This window comes from Electrona antarctica, assembly GCF_951216825.1.
Source record: "Electrona antarctica genome assembly, chromosome: 14".
Taxonomy (NCBI): Eukaryota; Metazoa; Chordata; class Actinopteri; order Myctophiformes; family Myctophidae; genus Electrona; species Electrona antarctica.
In genome coordinates, this window is record NC_136795.1 from 39,730,655 (window position 1) to 39,752,634 (window position 21,980).

Here is a 21,980-nt window from a genome sequence, read left to right on the forward strand (position 1 = left end):
TTAAGTTTGTTTGTTTTTTTAAACTACGGACCTACGGGTTTTAAACGCTATGCGCAAGGAAACCGGACAAGTGGGGCAGCAGGGTAAGCACCTTACATTTTGCGTTTGCACATGTTCAGAGCCATTCAAGGGCAGGAGGTTTTGGGCGAAGGACCAAGGGCCGAGTTCGCTTAGAAGACTCTCTAGATTGAAAATGTCAGAATCGATAAATCTACGGGAGTCTAAATCTTTATGCTAAGGTTTGATTGATTGATTGATTGAAGAATTTATTAACAGTTTGCAGAATTACAGTACATTTCAAGCACAAACTCAATACAAAGGCTGTTAACTGTGAGTGGACGACCCAATTAAGCATTACACTTGTTTCCAATAGGGTCCACCATGTTCAAATCATCAAAACATTTAGAGACGTACAAATAGACACTTCTATAGACAGAACAGGAATTCATCACACCATGCCATCTTGTGGTTGAAATCTTATCCGATTTTTTTTTTGTTTCCAACCCCAGACTGTTTCAGATTCTGCCACATGGGAAACTGTTTCGTATGGAAGTGTAAAGCTGCCAAAATTCAAATGACATGGTAAATACAAAAAGTCAATTGAAATAAGAGAAATGCTTTTTCATTTTCAGGTCATTAACGCATTTCATGAGACAAAAATAAATCTAAAATGCAATAGCATTTACATTTAATCTACAGATGTGCTCATTCTATGACACAATTAAAAAATATATATATCATTTGAATTTAAAAAAATACCCCGCAAATTAGAATGAGCACATCTGTAGATTAAATGTAAATGCTATTGCATTTTAGATTTATTTTTGTCACAAGAAATGTGTTAATGACTCAATTGACTTTTCATATTTGCCATTTAATTTGAATTGTGGCGGCTTTATGCTTCCATAGTGCATGTGCATATATGCTGCTGCATTGTCTGAAGGAAGCCAAACAATATGTCTTACACCTGTACACAAGATGTAACAAAGTACAACCTGTCCTTGAAGATGTTTTTTTTTTGTGGCTTTCGCCTTTATTTTATTTTTTTATGGAGGGACAGACAGTAGGCTGACAGGAAATGGGGAGAGATGGGGGGGAAGACATGCAGTAAAGGCCGTCGGGATCTGGAGTTGAACCCGCGGCACACTGCCAGACTGGATTGCCAGCCAAGGTGCCTGGACCACTGAGCCATGGCCCAGGCCCTTGAAGCTAGTTTTTATTAGATTTGTTTTAGCCAAGGTGGTGTGAATTCCTCTCTAGTAGGGGCATGTGTTTGGCAGGATCCATGTGGGACACATTCCATGATGTTTTGTTTTCTTCACTGACATGTGGTCCAGGTGAAGCCATGGACAGAGAACTGCACCAACAGATGATCCACCACATGTTTGAAGAGGATGCTGATGAGGAGGATTTCCTGGGATTCAATGTCTCAGGTACTGTATGACAACAGAAAGGAACAAACAGAAAGTGTGTGTGTGTGTGTGTGTGTGTGTGTGTGTGTGTGTGTGTGTGTGTGTGTGTGTGTGTGTGTGTGTGTGTGTGTGTGTGTGTGTGTGTGTGTGTGTGTGTGTGTGTGTGTGTGTGTGTGTGTGTGTGTGTGTGTGTGAGTGAATTCCATTAATTATATAACACCATAACGTGATTTAATAATTCTTTATTTGGAATGTACAGAGTTGGACCAGGCGAAGAGCCTTGGCTCGAAATGTCGTCAATAAAGTAGGCCTATAACATTTGGAGCAGATGAGATGAGGGCTCTTTTCTCTTTTTCTGATTTCTTTTTCTGATCACTTTTGAACCCAGCATATCTACTACGTGATGTGGGTATTCTATTATTTTTTTGGACTGTACATGAAATGAAAATTAAGGGAAAAATAACAGATTCCATCATGTATAGTAGTGTGCAGCATTTGGGCCACATGCTGTATTAAAGGTACCAGACCGGTGCCCGGCTATAGAGCACCGAGTCGGTACCGATGGAAGTTGGAGATCCATGTCCCACCATGTAGATATCTGTCTCTGTGTCCCTTCATTCCTATATATGGAGTTCTGTGCCAGGCATGCCCAAATATGAAGTGTTGTGATGTCAGAACAGCTGCATATATGGACCCTGGGCAGGGGCCCTGTCCAGAGCCCGGGCAGAGGCCTTTTGTGGTGGTTCTGGACAACCATGGGTCCGACCGACTTGCACCGGGCACTGCACTCCCTGTGGGGGTGTGGAACGTGTGTGTCAAATTTGAAGTCTGTGATGGGGGAAATCGAGTTACGTGAATATTTTGAGTGGTACAACCACTCCCTTACGGAGCTATGTGTGTGGCTGGCTGGTTGCCTGCCTGGGTCTGAGCACGAAAATATATGATTATTTCGGGTGTGCCATACAGTACAGTGACAGTACAGTACAGTAGAGGGACCCCCACACGGTAACTCTGTCATTTCTCAACCGTTTCGGACGTGGGGCGCCGGAATCTGCCCGGCCCCCTGGGCGAGTTCCTGGGGGACTGGATGTTCCGGGCACCCCCCTGGGGACTCCCTGGGGACCCCCGGAGACCCCCACATGGTAACTCTTATTTCTCTACCGTTTCGGACGTGGGTCGGCTCGCCGGAACCGGGCCGGCACACTGGCCGTGGTCCTGTGGGTCTGGAACTTCCGGGGATACCCCGGGACCCCCACATGGAGTTGCACCACTCACTTCACACGGGTGTGACTTTTTTGTTAGCCAAGGTGGTGTGAAATCCTCACTAGTAGGGGTATGTGTTTGTTTGGCTCCATGTGGGACACATCATGTGACACGTTCCATGATGTTTTGTTTTCCATGTGGTCCAGATGAAGCCATGGACAGAGAACTACACCAACAGATCCTCCACATGTTTAAAGAGGAAGGTGACGAGGAGGATTTCCTGGGATTCCCTGCCTCAGGTATGAACGAGTGAGGTATTATTAAAAATAAATATTGAAAAAAATATAATATAGAAAATTATATATTTTAGGATATATATATTTTTTTGCCCCTCAGGCATTAGGACAATATCAGTCACCAGAACCAAGGACGAGTGTTGTCAATGAATCTATCATGATTAAAATGGTGTTAGAAGTTTTAATGAGTTTGTAAAAACTCTGTCTGATCAAATCAAATATCTAAAGACTGGATCAAGCAACTTAAAAACTGTTTGGGGTGTTCACAAAAGCCTGAGTAGACGTTAAAATGACTATATATTTTAGAGAGTCAAATATCCCTTTAAATGCACTAAGTGACTTTTTTTTGTTAATTATATGCTTTAGGTAATTTAATCAGACATTAGACATGATCCATGAATCTGATTAATTAAACAAAACGGTTAACAAAATATAAGCAGAGCAGCGAGGTTGCCGTGACAACGATATACAAAAACGAACGCACGTGAGTGAGAACGCAACAACAGCATTTCACAATTACCTCAGACCCACATCCATTTTAGCTGCTACAATAATAAGAAATTAAAACTGGACTCACCAAAATGACGTGTCTCTCGTTAAACAAAATTAACAACAATAAATCCACCAGTTGGTCAATAACACAAGTCTAGGCTTCTCGCTGTCCTCAAACTCCTCATTTACCTGCCTTCTTTTACAATTTAGGCATTTAGCAGATGCTCTTAATCCAGAGCGACCTACAGTAAGCAAGAACAAAACATGGTAATACATCAAATGCATGAAAAAATTGTCTTCAAGATTCATACGTAAGCTTAGAATCTAACCGTGGAATAACTATATAATGAAACTGTATACACTATAGAGTGCTATGTCTACAAAATACTATCTAATTTACATAGGTTGAGCCTTTATTTGAACAACTATTCAACTAGTACCAACAAGGTCGACTAGTGGTTCTACTAGTCAACTAGTCGACTAGTTGGTGCAAGCCCTAATTGACACTGGGTGAAAAAAATGGATTGCAAAAATCGTGGGATTTGGGAAAGAAATAGGTAATAAATGTCAGTTTGCATTCACACTATGCAGCGATTTAAGCTATAAAATTGCGTCCGAGTCACCGTTTGCGTAAATGGAATGAGAAACTAAACAAAAATAGGCCTGCAGCCTGAAAATAATATGGCAATTCTAAGCTGAAAACCCTTTCCTGATCTTAAATAGTTGCAAATTACTATATAGATACCATATAGATGCTATATACAATATACATGCTATTTTCCTATGCATTCATCACATACAGCAATCTGTCATTGTTTTCTTTCTCAGATACCTGTTCTGCCCTGTCCTCAGTGAAACCAAAACATCTCTGCTGTGACCAGTACGTAAGAAACTTCACCCAAGCGTCTCATCTTGAGGCACGCCAGAAAATCCACACTGGAGAGAAGCATCAATGTGTTACCATGTTGGACCCAGTGATCAAGTTATACAGAATAGGTATGTAAAAACGAATTAATTTAATATCACATACTGCTACACAGAATATTATTGTGGACCCTTTTCACTGTCTGTGGACATTTGATGTTTGATTGATGTGATTGAGCTGAAGGTATTCTATTATAATAAGCAGTGCTCAATTTATGTTCATAATAATCTTTATCAAATAAAATTAATTTCTTTAACCATATACCCTATTGTGATGAATATAAGATGACTCTGATTCTGATTATAAGACAACCCCCATTTTTCAAGACTCGTATTGAATGACAAACAGTCTAGTCCCCGATTTATAATACAACCCCGTTTTTTTTAGGATATTTCCATTGGAAAAGAAAACGTATTCTTATATGAAGGCCAATAGAGAGTATGCACATGCATGATTTTTTTTCCCATCAGGACATGCCCCCCTCATCTAGACTGAGTGGAAAAACATTGAGCAGCATGGAGTGTTGGAGTTTGGAAGCGCTCGTTAAAAATCACTCAACCACCTGTTTCTAAAGGTGACCTTATATTAGCCGCCGTTTTTTTTCAATCTGAAATCTGATAGCACCACACACTACAGGATAATCGGAGCGGGGCAGAGCAAAACATTCTTGATGTTGATCGGGCCGATCGCGATTTGAGCGGTTAGGCACCCCCCGAGCGTCAAAAATGCCCGATTATCGGCTAGTGTAAGGCCACCTTTAATGTCACATAATGCAGGAGGCAGCAAAATGTTGTGTTATTGAAAACAAGCACTTCCAAACTCTGACACTTGCAGGGCATTTCTTGATAGAATAACGTTTCTATGGTGGATTTTCATGACACAAAACCTTTTCAGATAGAAGGAGAATAATTCAAGCTTTTCGTTCAGCTGCAATGTTGGTGAGTTTAACATTGTTTAATGCAATCAGACAGGACTTTTCTGTTTGGATGAATGGGCTGTCAAGGCCAGAAAGTAGTTTTTTGACACTAAGTGGGCGTTCCCGCATAACTTCCAGGTACGATGATGTCACGCGCATACCCTCTATAGAGAGTATGCACATGCATGACTTTGAACCAAAGTACTCCCATAAGTGAGCAGCCTTGTGAAGCTGATTATTAGAACACTCAACCGTCCTGCGTACCACCTGTTTCTAAATGTCACATAATGCAGGAGGCAGCAAAATGTTTGAAAACAAGCACTTCCAAACTCTGACACTTAGAAAAATAATCAAATGCAGGGCATTTCTTGACAAAGTAGCTCATAATGTTTCTATGGTGGATTTTCATGAAACAAAAACTTTGCAGATAGAGGATAATTCAAGCTTTTCGTTCAGCTCCAATGTTGGTGAGTTTAACATTGTTTAATGCAATCAGACAGTACTGTCTGTTTGCTTCTGTTTGGATGAATGGGCTGTCAAGGCCAGAAAGTAGTTTTGCCACTCTTTCCAGGTACGATGATGTCACGCGCATACCCTCTATTGGGTACTAGTCCCAGAGTCCCAACAGCCTATGTGCTACTGTTTACACACACACCCTTGACTCTTTGGAATATTTTAGTTTGCTTGCACGCACGTGCGCGCGCATACACAAACAAATATAATCTCTCCCATGTCTACTTGTGAACATTAGAAGCTTGGGTTGTGATTAGACATGGACGATTAGGAAATAAACCATGGCAGGGTGATTGGACCCCGTCATAAAGCGGAAACCATGAAACATTCATTATCCTGCTTATTATTAGGCCACCTAATGTGGCAACAATGCAGTTTCATTTTAAATGAAAGGAACGGTAAATAAATATAATATATGGTCCTACGGACGGACTGACTGACGGACGGACGGACGGACGGGCTTAATGTGCAACATTGTTTTCGTACTCTATAAGTAAACAAACCAATATACAGTATAAGTGATTGACATCGCAGTTATGATCGCACCCAGGGCAGCGCTCCGCTGAGTCGTCTATATAGGGTATCTGGCTCTGCACATTTCTAGAGTGACAATTAAAAATGGTCAAATTGTTAACTGAATCAAACTCAATTTTATTTTCCACTGCTACAATTCCAAGTGCTTGTCATGGTAGGGGGTCCCCAGTTCAAATATTATTTTATGTGGTGACCTGAAAGGTTTGAGAAAAACTGCATTAGATGATGGCGTGTCCAGCGAGGTGTTAATCAAATATAAATCAATATTACTTAATTTCCTATTTCTCGCCTGAGCCTCAGATATTTCAAAAACATTTTTTGATGGTACTGTTCACCCGTATAATGGCTGCCATGTTGAATACACCAAAGCCCAAGCACTGTGTGTGTTGATTGGTTGGTTGTTTCAGGTACTTTGTCACTGGTCTGGTCTGTTATTCCTACGTAGCAGTGGTAGGCGAAATAACAGACCTCTGAATATTGTGATTAACCAATCGGAATCGTTCAACCAAGCACGTGTAATAATTATTATGGTTGCTTCTTTATTCCAGACCAATCTGTGGTGTCAAGACTGCAGGTGAAGATGAACTCTAAAGACACGGCCAGGGTTGAGGAACATAAAGACCACCCTGACCTCCGTAGGTTCCGTGATCCTCCTTTCTTTTTCCACTTATTCACACCATCTTTTACTTCTCATGTACCGCTATCCAATCTATCTCACGTTTGCAGCAGGAGCGAGGTCAAAACAGCGACCGAGTGGATAATTGAGTGGATAATATGGATCAATAAGGAAACGAGTAAAACATATTTTGCTGCAGCCTGAAAATAATATGCCCCTTTTTGATGTAAAGCCTTCACACAATACAATTTAGTTGGATGATAAATAAGAGTTTTAAACCCAGAACGTCAGTTGTTCCAAATTAACCAAATAAATATATAAATGCTATTTTGCATATGAATTGGTAATCTGTAATTGTTTTTCTATCCTCAGATACCAGTTGTGCCCTGCGCCCAGTGAAACAAGAACATCTCTGCTGTGAAGAGTGCGGTGAAAGCTTCACCACAAAACCTAATCTTGAGATGCACCAGAGAATTCACACCGGAGAAAAGCCCTACTGCTGTGGCCAATGTGGGAATCGCTTCACTCAACGATGGTATCTTAAGAAACACCAGAAAAGACATTCTCGAGAGAAGCCTCACTGCTGTGAACAATGTGGGGAGAGGTTTTGTCATTCTTCAAAATTGAAAATGCACCAGCTCATCCATACTGAAGAGAAGAAGCCTTACAGCTGTGACCAATGTGGGACGAGGTTTGATCGAGTGGCTGGTCTTAAGATACACCTGGCAGTTCTTCACTCTGGAGAGAAGCCATATTACTGTGTCCAATGTGGGAAGAGGTTTAGGGAGTTACTACAATTAAAATTTCATAACCGCATCCATACTGGAAAGAAGCCTTGCTGTGACCAATGTGGGAAAAGGTTTAGATCGTTAGGACACTTAAAAAGTCATCAGCGCATCCATACTGATGAGAAGCCTTTCTACTGTGAACAATGTGGAAAGCGTTTCCGTCATCCACACACTTTACAGTATCATCAGCGCATCCATACTGAGGAGAAGCCTTACAGCTGTGACCAATGTGAGAAGAGCTTCAGAACACAGTCTGCTCTTGTGACACACCAGAGAAATCACACTGGAGAAAAACCTTACAGCTGTGACCAATGTGGAAAATGCTTCAAACAAGGTACGCATCTTAAGGTACACCAGAGAATGCATTCTGGAGAAAGGCCTTACGGTTGTGACCAATGTGGGAAATGCTTCACCCAAGTGCAGCATCTTGCGTCACACCAGAAATTACATACTGGATCGAAGCCTTATTTCTGTGAACAATGTGGAAACAGTTTCCGTCATGCACAAACTTTAAAGATTCATGAGCGGCAACATACGGGAGAGAAGCCTTACTGCTGTGAACAATGTGGGGAAAGTTTTCGTCAGTTAATAAGTTTAAAGATGCATCGGCGCAAACATACTGGAGAGACTTTCTACTGCGAACAATGTGGGAAGAGTTTCACTGATCCATCAAGTTTAAAGCGTCATCAGCGCAGCCATGCTGGAGAGAAGAAGTCTTTCTGCTGTTATCAATGCGGGAAGAGTTTCCGTGATTCAAACAGTTTAAAGCGCCATCAGCCCAGCCATGCTGAAGAGAAGTCTTTTTACTGCGAACAATGTGGGAGGAGTTTCCGTCTTTCATCAAGTTTAAACCGTCATCAGCGCAGCCATACTGAAGAGAAGAAGTCTTTCTACTGTGAACAATGTGGGAAGAGTTTCACTCTTCCATCAAGTCTAAAGCGTCATCAGCGCAGCCATACTGGAGAGAAGTCTTAACAGCTCTGACCAATGTGAGAAAAGCTTCGCTCCATCCATAATAGTGGGAAGCCTTCCTACTGTGAACAATGTGGGAATAGTTTTCGTGATTCGGCCAAGTAAAAAATCACACCCGTGTGAAGTGAGAGGCGCTCTTATCATCATACATCATCACATTCCACTTACAATACTATGTATTGCATTTTGTGTTAATTTTTAAATAAACGGGTTGTATGCAGGGCCGTTGACTCGTTGAGTGATAGCCAATGAGCGCTTCCAACACCCACAAGGAATTTCTTGACAAAGTAGCTCATAACATGTCTTTTTATTAAACACTTTGCAGATGGAGGATACTACAAGCTTTTTGTACAGTTTTTTTTTTATATATATTTTTATTAGGTTTTTTCCATTTTAAAATACAAGACATACATGACCAAACAAAACAGGAGACAAAACAAAAAAGTAAACAGAACACGTGGAAACAAAACAAAACAGACAACAACAAAAACAAAACAGACCCTCACAAGTATCCCCCCGCCCTTACCCTCCCATGCCCCGGGGGAAACAGAATGAGTTACTAAGTTTGAGATTCATGCATTAAAGTAATTAAGATTAAATGCTAGCAATGTGGGAGCAATGTAAAAATGTAAATGTAATTGAACTATTTCATTTTTAAATATATATATATATATATATATATATATATATATATATATATATACACACATAGCCTACATGTATCCATACACACATATACATACATACATGCACATGATACACATTCATACATATGCGCACACGCATAACCGTGCACACATGTACATACATGCACATACACATGATCACAGTATACTCACAGTAGAGGGGGAATATTGGAATTAGTTCCTACTTAAATTGTGGTTAAGGAATTGATGTATGTGAGGAATGGGTCCCAGGTTCTGTAGAAGTTATTCAACGAACCCCTGACGTAATTTAATACAATTAGATAGGATTTTGTCTGTTTGGATGTATGGGCTGTCAATGGCAAATTGCGGCTAGTTGCCACCCTGCCATTAACTTAATGGCTAATTACTGCCGTGTGCATAATGGTCTATAGAGGGTATGAGCGTGACATCATCGTACCTGGAAGTTATGTGGGAACGCCCACTGAGTGGCAAAAAACTACTTTCTAGCCTTGACAGCCCATTTATCCACACAGAAAAGTCCTGTCTGATTGCATTAAACAATGTTAAACTCACCAACATTGCAGCTGTACGAAAAGCTTGAATTATCCTCTTTCTATCTGCAAAGTTTTTGTTTCATAAAAATCCACCATAGAAACGTGATGAGCTACTTTCTGTCAAGAAATGCCCTGCATTCGATTATTTTTCTAAGTGTCAGAGTTTGGAAGTGCTTGTTTTCAATAACACAACATTTTGCTGCCTCCTGCATTATGTGACATTAGAAACTGGTGGTACGCAGGACGGTTGAGTGATTAACAACGAGCGCTTCCAAACTCCAACACTCCATGCTGCTCAATGTTTTGCCACTCAGTGGTGTTTTGCCACACATGAGGGGGGCGTGTCCTGACCTGATGGGAAAATCATGCATGTGCAATTTGTGCATACTGATAATTGAATATTCAAACATGAGTATTCTGAACATGTTGAGCACCTCAGAACATCTGTAGCTCCAACGGTTTAGAAGATAGAGCCATGTTTGAAGTAGCGGTTATTTTTAATAAGGGCGTGGTCATTTTAAGAAAGTTGTTCCCTGGGGTCATATTAGCCAAGAACAGTTGAGATATTCTCTGCTAAATGAAGTGCATACGTATCTTAGCCAGGTCCTAGAATATGAATAGCCGGAAGTGTTACAGAAGTGTTGACAATTAAATTCTAAAGGTGGTGGTGGTGGTGATGATGAAGGTCTTACAGTACATGTGTAGTGTCTCCACTCCAGGCTCCAGGTGACAGACTGATGGCTGCAGAACACATACACCACCTAGTGGCAGTACTGAGCTCTTGCACACACTAAGCACAAACACATTGACTGACACACACTAATTGATTGATTTGAAGCAGCCAACCCTGGTGGTTCGTAAGCGGTTCAGCAGCAGGGTCCATTGCCGCCGTGGTTGGTCTTCTCCTTCGGCGCCATCTCCCGGGTCCTGGATGTAGCGTTGGATATACGCGAGGGCCCGGACAGCTCCCACTGCTGCTTCCAGGATGCCGCCAGTCATGTCCTCCTGCATGGAACGGAGCATGTCTTGTGCCACTTCATTGACATTTAAAATACATCTAAATGGTACTTAAGTACAGTACAAGTTGACTAAATGTATACTTTACACCACTGCAAAACAGTCATTCAATGTTAAATATGGAGATACAGAGATACAGCAACTTTTGCCTCTAATGACATGACCAAAATGGGAGGTGATCAATTTTCTTTATTTTTATCGATTAGCTCAATTAGTTTGATTTAGTGCTGCAACCCTACATGTGACTGTTTGACAGTCTAAGTCATAGTTATTAAAATTATGCAATAAATCAAGTACATTTGGAGTACACCGTGTGTGTGTGTGTGTGTGTATGTGTGTGTGTGTGTGGAGGGGGGGGGGGTATTGATTGAAAATTGTATTCACAGTAGAAGGGGACAGACAGTTCAAAAGAAGGTACAGGTCAGTACAAAACTGCTACTAGGATGAAACCAGAAAAAGCACTAAGACTTGTTTACATCAGTGTCCTAAACCCACATGGAAAACAACCCACGAGGTGACCGAGTAGGCTATGATCTCTGGTGAGCCTGGTCAACAAAGTACAGTAGCCTATAGCCTGCTACTCTGTTATTAAGAAGAGTGCCCGGTCATTTTGTTCTGGGAGGAAGACTCTAAAAAAATAAGCAGATCTACTAGCCCTGAAACATGACTGTCATTTTGATTATCATGACAGTCATGGCGCAACTGCAGCCTGTTTTATGCAATCGCTACATTTACAGTCCAAACATACATATAAACATTCCGATTTCAAATATAAAGTACTCGCCACATGTGCCACGGGTGTTAGAAATTTGCTGGTACAGCAATTACTATTAGCATTGCTGCATCCCGCGTTGTTTAATAAAAAGCATTTTTATCCGAGCGCCCCGGCTACTTTTCTCAAACGGGGTTCGTTTGGGAAATACAAAGTTGCACACCGGGAGCGCACTCGCATATTAGTCTGTATTGGCAGTGCGGTCAGCGTGCCTATATCGAACACACCGAGTGCCACACTCCTCCCGACCGATAGGGGCACAAAAATTGTGTTGTGTTCGCCATGAGGAGGACGCCCAAAAAACCCACGTGAGGCCTTTAGGAGGGCCATTCAAGCCGCAAGTGGAGACTGCGGCACCACTGTCGCCCTGCCGGTGGAGCCTGCGGAATCCACCACTCCCGAATGAAGTGTCTGGTGCTGGGAATCTGGTGTAACGCACAGGTCCTGCAGGTGACCCTGGTGAAAGCAGCTGGTGAGACGTAGGAGCCGGTGCCCGGCCAGGAGTCAACCCACAGTGCCTAGTCCCTCCATGCACCGGATGGCCCGCCCGGTACCCGCCGGATAGCCCGCCCAGTACCGGCAGAGTAGCTCTGGAGCAGCGGATTGTGTGACCCTGGTTTTTCCCTAAGGGACTGATCGAGGGTAGCTACTGGGACGTAAGTCGGGACTTGATCACCCCGGCTGGGTCACCCGAGTGAGGGGTATGATGTTGGAAGACCCGAAACCCCGATGATCTTGGGATACATCACTGAGGATACGTCCCAGTTGCATCCTAGCGATGTTTTTAGTTCTGACAGGAAATTAGCTCATAACGTCATAATATCTACAGTGGATTTTTATGAAACAAACACTTTGTAGATTGAAAGAGGATTCTTCAAGCTTTTCGTATGGAGTGGTTTATTGCGACTGAAGGTCGCATTTACTATGAAATCGTGCATTTCCCGTGCAGTCAGTCAGTCATTCAGTCACCCCATGACCATATATGGTCATGCCTCGTGACATCACGTGATGTCATCACCATAGATGGAGATCCCTGATCTCATCAATATTGGCCAGTAGCTCTACATCTGACCTCAAACCCTTAGAGCTCCATATATGGAGCTGACCTGTTCTAACATTCCATATGTTGATCCTTCCACATCCATCCTTCATCTTCGATGTCTTCCTTTTGACTGATACCTGTCCATTTAAACTCTAGACGGGCCTGTTGAGTTCTCAACAGGCCCGAAAATTAAGGCCCGGCCCTACCTGGGCCCTCATCAAACCCTGTACACTCAAGACACTGCCCCCGCTGCCACCCTTAGATCTCCATATATGGAGCTGACCTGTTCTGACATTCCATACTTTATGTTGATCTGACCTCATCAAACCCTCTACACTCAAAACACGCTCCATAGATGGCCAGTACAGACTTCATTCCATATGTTGATCTGAAACCCCATGCCAAAGCGCCAGCACTCGCCCAGCAGTCTGCTGTCACCCAGGCGGATGCATGCACATCTTTAGGGCGAGGTCGCTTCTCATTCTGTTCTGATCAAACGTGTTGTTGTGCAATGTCGCCCCCTGGTGTTGCACTGCTGCTATGACATGATGCTAATCAGAGTTCATAGTTGTGTTCTTTTATTACAATTCACAATTTAGTCATTCATCAGACACTCTTAATCCAGAGTACAGTAAGCAAGAACAACACATGGTAATACATCAAATAGATACAAAATACATTTATTCTTTATTTACATTTATTTACATGTATTACTATTTACTTAATTTGTGGAACATTCTCATAGTGAGTAATTTTACTTTTGGTACTTCAAGTATCCAACATTTTGATACCAATACTTTTGTAGCTTTACTCAAGTACATTTTTAATTCCAGACTTTTACTTGTAACTATAGGGATGGTGTTCTACTGCTGTGTATTCAGGAATATATGTATGATCAGATTCACAGACATTCTAGGGCTGTGGTGACGAAGGCTCTGGGGTGACGGTCCCGTCCTATTGTTTCACCGTCGGGTTAAGCGTCTCGGGTCCCCAGCTTCTCTCTAAAATGCACTATTTTTGATACGTCCCAGTTGCATCCTAGCGATGTTTTTAGTTCTGACAGGAAATTAGCTCATAACGTCATAATATCTACAGTGGATTTTTATGAAACAAACACTTTGTAGATTGAAAGAGGATTCTTCAAGCTTTTCGTATGGAGTGGTTTATTGCGACTGAAGGTCGCATTTACTATGAAATCGTGCATTTCCCGTGCAGTCAGTCAGTCATTCAGTCACCCCATGACCATATATGGGCTGTGGTGACGAAGGCTCTGGGGTGACGGTCCCGTCCTATTGTTTCACCGTCGGGTTAAGCGTCTCGGGTCCCCAGCTTCTCTCTAAAATGCACTATTTTTGTCATGAAATAAAATGCATCCAACCTGATCGGCGCCATAGATCGGCGCAGGAACAACCCGGAAATGCCGTAGTAGAAGAAGTTACTCTGTCCGGTAGATTGCTTTATTAAAATGGCACAAAATGCATTTAGAGATAAACTGGGGACCTGAGACGCTTCCCAGCCTGGAGAATAGACTTTTTCCTAAAGTCTAGCAGGCTTTGTTTCGCTAGTAGCTACCTGGTTTTGTTTATTTTCGGGAAATTCTAAACCCTTGCACGACAGTGGGACATTTTGCTAGAGAGCAGCGGAGGCGCGGTCCCGACTCCCCACAGAGCGCTAGTGGGGTACTCGCTAATGCGCTGGACCAGGGCTGCTGAAATGTTGAAATCCTGCCTTGTGAATGTGAACGGTCCGCAGCGTCTCACCTCTAAATCAATGAGTGCATCCGTGAAGAGTAGGTTTGTTGACATAATGTATAACTCATATGCTGTTATGTGCAGAGAATGTTGTGTTATTTTAACCCATAATGTCACAGTCTTGTGTACTGTTGTGTTTACATGCTACTAGCCCTATATGTGCCCTCTCCCTACGCTCATTCTGTAGCTCCGAGATGAGGTCACAGAAAGAAACCCCTCCCACCCCGTTCAGAAACGGCGCATGTTTCCACAATTCCCCATTGCTTACCCTTTTCTTAACAATGCACCAAAACCTTGAAGTGACGTTCCGGGTTTACACTAATTTACCGTCAACAACGGAAAAGAAAATCCAACTAGCGATTTGAACCGAGCCTTTACGAAGCGAATTTTGTCAGTCGCTTCCATGTTTATCAAGGGATTGGTGCGTGTGCGCGGGCATGTCGAGTGAACTGAAGTCAGTTGGACATTTTCGACCAGGGGAGGCGCCGGGGAGGCGCTAAAGCTTTACAACTTCCTTGAAAAACATGCTAAACAACCGCTGTAACGCTCGTGTAACCGTTTAAAGTTGGATTTTCTTTTCCGTTGTTGACGTTGAATTAGTGTAAACCCGGAACGTCACTTCAAGGTTTTGGTGCATTGTTAAGAAAAGGGTAAGCAATGGGGAATGTGGAAACATGCGCCGTTTCTGAACGGGGTGGGAGGGGTTTCTTTCTGTGACCTCATCTCGGAGCTACAGAATGAGCGTAGGGAGAGGGCACATATATATGGGGCTAACATGCTACATGCTACTAGCCGAAGGCTTCAGCAGTGTTCCCCTTGCACTGCTGTACTGCCGAAGGTAACAAGTGGTTAATGTACGAAAAGAGCCATTGTGTGAAGGCAGTTTAATGGCATACCAAAAAAAAACATTAATTTCGAATGCTTCATATAATCATTATATTGCAAAACCTCATAACATTAGCCGCTGTTGTGAGGTGCTCTACACCAGTGGTTCCCAAAGTGGGGTCCGGGGACCCCTAGGGATCCCTGAGAGAGTTCCAGGGGGTACCCAGCTAGATGATAATTAGGAACCAAATGGACCTTTTATTTATGGGTCTGTAACTCTTGAGTGTACAATTGGAACCAAATGGACCCTAATGGGTCCATTTGGTTCCATTTGTAGTTTTGTACACTCTCAGAGTTAAATTAACAGTGATTTTACAATATAAATCGGGGGTCCCAGTCCCAGAGATAGAAATGCCATTAAATGGGCATGGGTAGACTAATACATGTCAAACTGGGGGGTCCTTGAAATTAAACTGGTTGAAACTGGCTAGAGCCGTAAAAATCTTCTCTCATGGGGGTCCCTGGCATGTCTTTTCAAATGGGGGGTCCGCGGGATAATATGTGTCAATTTGGGGTCCTTGACATGAAAAAGTTTGGGAACCAGTGCTCTACACAGAGTCTACACTTCCTCGCTGTAGCCTCGGTCGCATCTAGTAACTTGCTCGTGCTCGGTCGTCGTTGCGGTCTTTCAGGAAAAGACAAAAAACTGGTAAACTCTACAAAACATTGTGCCCACTAGATGGCAGCAGAGCCATCTAAGGCAGTATAACCACAAATGGCAACCTGTTGTTGAATGAGCACGAGTAGATTTAGTAGAGGCCCTACCATGTGCACGGTGCACCCCTTATAGTGCACTTAATGTGGCCCGTCCGCAGGTTAATATCGGAATACTGATATATTATTAATTTCAGCTGTTACAATTCCAAACATGCAAACATAACCCACTTTAATTACTTCAGTCTATTAGTAGCTAATGCATTTGAAATTAAATACAAATATAGATTGTCTATTTTTGCTACTTTTGTGTTAAAGCATTCATTTATGAAAAAAAATACAAAGCGGTTTCTGCCCAACAGTAAATGCAATGTGGCCCTCTGAGCAAGTGTGGAAATATAGTGGCCCTCTCCATCATCAAAGTTGCCCACCCGTGTTCTAGACAACCTCAGGTTTCCAATGAGACCAACAGTTTCATGCTCCTGTCGGGAACGGGGATGAATAAACAATTCGAAGTTAGAAAAATCACACCCGTGTGAACTGAGAGGTGTAAGGTCTTATATAGCCTGATCAGCTGTGGTCTGACGTAATGTCTGACGTAATGAAATCACACCCGGGTGAACTGGGTGACCGTAGCAACCGTGCTCATTTTCTTTAGCACAGACAGACTAACAAAGCCAGTTGTAGGAGTGGTTTACACCACTCAAAAACATTTGTCATCATCCATATACCAGCATGGTAAACAATTATTAATTTAAGCAGACACAGTCTTTGTTCACACTATTCGGAGATTAAAGCTACAAAATTGCGTCCGAGTCACCGTTTTGCGTGAATGGTATGAGGAACAAAAAAAGTAATAGTTCAGGCTGCAGCCTGAAAGTACCGTAAATTGCCACGTTTATGGTGTAAACTGTAAGGCCTCGACACACAGCTTAATTGATAATACATAAGAGGCGGAGACCCTGGTCTTCATTTGTTGCAAATGACCATATAGCTGTATCATGCCATTTGTTTATAATAATAATAATACAATTTATTTAGAGCTTTTCAAGGTACTCAAAGTAGCTTTACAGAACAAAAATAATAAAAACTATTTTATTAGAAAATTAAACTAGTTTTCTTTCTCAGATACCTGTTCTGCCCTGTCCTCAGTGAAACCAAAACATCTCTGCTGTGACCAGTGCGGAAGAAACTTCACCCAAGCGTCTGATCTTAAGGCACACCAGAAAATCCACACAGGAGAGAAGCATCAATGTGATCCCATGTTGGTCCCAGTGATCAAGTTATACAGAATGGACCCAGTGATCAAGTTATACAGAATGGACCCAGTGATCAAGTTATACAGAATGGACCCAGTGATCAAGTTATACAGAATGGACCCAGTGACCAAGCTACCATACAAAATAGGTATGTCAAAAAATAATTAGTGCCCGAGCACTGCACTTGTAAAGATTATTCTTCTTCGCAAAAATGAATGGCGGAGACCCCGACTTGAATTTGTTCCAAATCACCAAATAAATATATAAATACTATTTTGCATATGCATTGGTAATCAATGTACTCAAAGTAGCTTTACAGAACAAAAATAATAAAAAAATATTTTATTAGAAAAATAAACAAGTTTTCTTTCTCAGATACCTGTTCTGCCCTGCACCCAGTGAAACAGAAACGTCTCTGCTGTGAAGAGTGTGGGAAAAGCTTTGCCAAAAAAAGTAATCTTAAGAAACACCAGCAAATACATTCTCGAGAGAAGCCATACAGCTGCGACCAATGTGGGAAGAGGTATATTGAGTTAAGACACTTAAAAACTCATCAGCTTATCCATACTGGAGAGAAGCCTCACAGCTGTGACCAATGTGGGAGGAGTTTCCGTCATTCCAACACTTTAAAGATGCATCAGCGCATCCATACTGAAGAGAAGCCTTTCTACTGTGAACAGTGTGGGAGCAGATTCCGTCATTCCAACACTTTACAGTACCATCAGCGCATCCATACTGAAGAGAAGCCTTACTGCTGTAACCAATGTGAGATGAGATTCACCGTACAGTCTTCTCTTGTGACACACCAGAGAAATCACACTGGAGAAAAACCTTACAGCTGTGACCAATGTGGGAAACGCTTCAAACAAAGTACGCATCTTAGGACACACCAGAGGATGCATTCTGGAGAAAAGCCATACGGTTGTGACCAATGTGGGAAACACTTCACCCAAAGTTCGCATCTTAAGACACACCAGAAATTACATACTGGATTGAAGGCTTACTTTTGTGAACAATGTGGAAACAGTTTCCGTCATCCACACACTTTAAAGATTCATCAGCGCCTCCATACGGGAGAGAAGCCTTACTGCTGTGAACAATGTGGGAAGAGGTTTAAACAGTCAACAGAATTAAAAACTCATAAGCGCATCCATACTGGAGAGCAGCCTTTCTCATGTGAACAATGTGGGAAGAGTTTTCGTCAGTCAACACATTTAAAAACTCATCAACGCATCCATACTGGAGAGAAGCCTTTCTCCTGTGAACAATGCGGGAAGAGTTTTCATACTTCAAGTAGTTTAACGGTTCATCAGCGCAGCCATACTGGAGAGAAGCAGTATTGCAAATAGGCTGTGTTTTAATAGATTTATAAAGGACGCAATCGTGTCCCCCTCCCGGGGGGTCCTGGGACGCAATACTGTACTCGGTACTGTAAAGAAAATAAGAATAATCCACAGACACAATCATTTTGCATGTCCGCATCAGACTTCATCCTATGTTATAAACAATAAAATCCATGTAGAAATCGTCTTAGAAACCCGATGGAAATGATGTGCCATTTTGACCAAATTCTTTAAATTCGAGTCACTTGTTTGAGTATAACAGCTGAGCGAATCATAGAGGAGTGAAACTGAGGCTGTAAACGATGTGGAAAGAGTTTTCATGATTCATTCAGTTTAAAGGAATCAGTGCATCCACGCTGGAGAATAGCTTTTCTCCTATGAACAAGAAGGACGTTTTCGTAATTTAAAGTTTCTACGCACATCCAAGCTGGAGATAAGCCATGCACAGTTGCACACCAAACCAAGCAGAGTGTGATGTTAATGGTGGATGCCCAGTTTATTTGTTTACATGGTATCCTATAGTAGTGTTGCGCGGGCCGGCTTTTTTGCATAACCGGCCCTTCCCCCAACCTGCCCTGCAAAACAATATATTAATCAACAACCCGCCCGCCCCGCGGCCCGCAAAAACAAAAAAACGACCGGCTTTTCAAGAGCAAGTTGCTTTTCGAGAGAGAGGGGAGGAGGCACCTTTAATTTTCTTTTACATTTCTACCCAGATTTAGAGGCGATAATTGTGCTGAAAACCTTGATCCGTCCGCCCGCCCCGCGGGACAACCCGCGGGACCTGCGGGCAACAGGCCGGCCAGCGCATCACTCTCCTATAGTTTAAATTAGTGCTGCACGATTCTTTCTCAAATGTGAATCCACAAAAATGGAAAATTGAAAATCACAATTTCTTTCCATGAAAATATTAAAACAAACAAAAACATAAGAGTGAAATGAATTGGACAGCCGGCTAACTAGTGCCTCACGATTCTTCACAAAATGTCTGAATCTTTTTTGTGTGCAATTTATTGTGCAGCACTAGTTTCAATATACAGATTATTTGATAGTGTATTGTTTAGAGTCTAAACAATACACTATCAAATAATCTGTCTACATTTTAGACTGAAGCTTCTTGGTTTACCTGGGATCTATACTGTCTCTCTGTATTCTATGTATGCGATTACCTTGCTTATTATAAGCTGCTAAATGCCTTCACTGTAATTGTAACTAGCAACACGGCTTCCGTGAATTCTTCTAATCGGGGGAATTCCTTGTTGCAGTATCTACATAATACCATAACAGATTTACAACCTACTAATTATTTTTTTTTTAAATATATTTTAGAATTAACATTGTAATCACCATTGTGTGGAAAAATGAAGTTCAAGTCATACTTTTTTGCATATAACCACTTTTGTAATGCATTTTGTAATGTTAATAATTATTCTGTTACCCGAATCCGTGTATCCGGGTTCCACAGATATAACTGCAATCCATGCATCTCTAACGGATGCTAAACCTACGCCACCTGCTTTGGAAATGGATCAAAACACCACCTCAATATGAAGTACTGCCCTAAAGAGTTTAGATTGGTTCTGTGATGCAGGGTTATTTTTTAACACTTGTTTCCACCAAGTTGTACCAGCAACGGCAGAGAGATTGTCCTCAGTCTCTAGTTGAGAGCGAAGTGTTTAGAGTCTATAGCTTTGTGTGTGGATGTTTTGAAAGGCTTCTAATCTGTACTAGATTAGATATAAATGTTTGAGGAAATGATATTGTCTCATTTGTTTTAAAATGCGTTGGAATACATACATGGAATACATAGCAAGTTATGAAGTATTATAATGATATTATAAGTCATTATAATAATGTTTATAATGTGTTATGATTAAGGTTATAAAGTATGATTATTCATGAGCGCTTATAAATATAATTGTACATGTTCATGAGAAAATTATAAGTGTGTTCATAATGCGATATATAAACAGGATGCATAGCAAGTGTTACCAAATTATTTTAGACATACCTATTCTGTATGGTCAATCAGAGTGTAACACTGAGAAGGTACTGAGATTGTAGAAATGGAACCAAATGGACCCGGCCTGGTCCATTTGGTTCCATTGGTACACTCAGAGTTATGCGGTTCCTTGTAAATATAACATTTTGTGGATAATTATTGTGTTGGATCACTAATACTGTGGAATCCTAATGTTCCATATGGGCTATATCTTGCGCCACCCCTTAACGAACCCTTATCCCTATACTAATTTGCCATTTTTTACTATTTTAAAAAACCTTTTAAAATAGTTCAAATGGCCCATCTACAAGCTCACAATGTCTCGATGTAGGTCGGCTAGTTGAACTATTTTAAAATGTTTTTCAAAATAGTAATAAATGGCAAACTACGTTTAGGGATAAGGGTGGCACAAGATGGAGCCCTAGTGTCGTAGTAAATCAGTGTCAGGGACGTGCACACATAGACATCAAAGGGGGCTTCAGCCCCTGCCCTTTTACCCATCTGTAAAACTGCCCTTTCCAGACCATGAATGCAGCATTTACTATGGTGAAAGAAATGCAAATTAATGCCACTTCTTTCCATGCCATACCGGAAGGCAGCATTCTATTGCTTTATTTCTCAGAATCCTCCTGAACTTGAATGCAGCATTTTGCGTTGAACTAATTTGTTTCTAAATCCATGTCGTACACCGCATCTCCACTCCAGTAGATAAAGAGTACTGGGTTGCGAAAATAGCTGATCTACAAGCTCACAATGTGAGCTTGTAGATCATTTGGGCACATTTGTGCTAGTGGCTATGGCCAAATTTAGCCCAAGGAGTGCTTTTCGTGCAAAACGAATGTATTCTGTCCTCGCACTTGCGTGTCTGTGCAAAGCTAGACAGATAGCGTACAACTCCAAGTAATAAAGACGTTTCTTGAGAAGAGTAATCTTTACTGTTGATTATGGATTTTTGTAAGACTGCAAAACAGAAACAAACAAGACATGGTTCTCAGAAAACACTCAATGAAAACATGAAAGCATTACACACAAACAAATGAACAAACCGCTATCTAGTAACAATTAAGCCACCACCAAACATTTGTTCACTACTGAAAACATGGCTGATGCAATCAGACTCCTGTAGCTACCATGGTACATGATAATCTGTAGACCAACATACACTACTAAATTGACTAGTTCACATTACTCTACAAACATTTTCTTTAACAGTTTTGCATTATCACATTTGAGTTTACTTACAGACATATCTACACCAAAACACATAACGTTGGAGAGCTGTGGAGAACACTCTGCTGCATGCTTGCTTCTCACATGACAATGAGGGAATGAACTAAATTGCTTTCAATTTCCCCTGACAAACCTAAACTGGAGCATACCATCACCC

At 41.7% G+C, this 21,980-nt stretch overlaps 1 protein-coding gene across 1 annotated transcript in view; it reads left to right on the forward strand.

Annotated features, from left to right (window-relative positions):
* The window catches only part of LOC306937327 (uncharacterized protein), a 52,052-nt gene extending 44,728 nt beyond the window's left edge, over nt 1–7,324 (forward strand). Inside the window, exons 8-11 of the mRNA XM_079521021.1 lie at nt 4,232–4,399; nt 4,799–4,902; nt 6,840–6,926; nt 7,280–7,324. Of these exons, the coding sequence (XP_079377147.1) occupies nt 4,232–4,399; nt 4,799–4,818 (188 nt within the window). The 3' untranslated portion in view covers nt 4,819–4,902; nt 6,840–6,926; nt 7,280–7,324. The remainder of the gene's footprint in view (nt 1–4,231; nt 4,400–4,798; nt 4,903–6,839; nt 6,927–7,279) is intronic.
* Nucleotides 7,325–21,980: the final 14,656 nt, after the last annotated feature.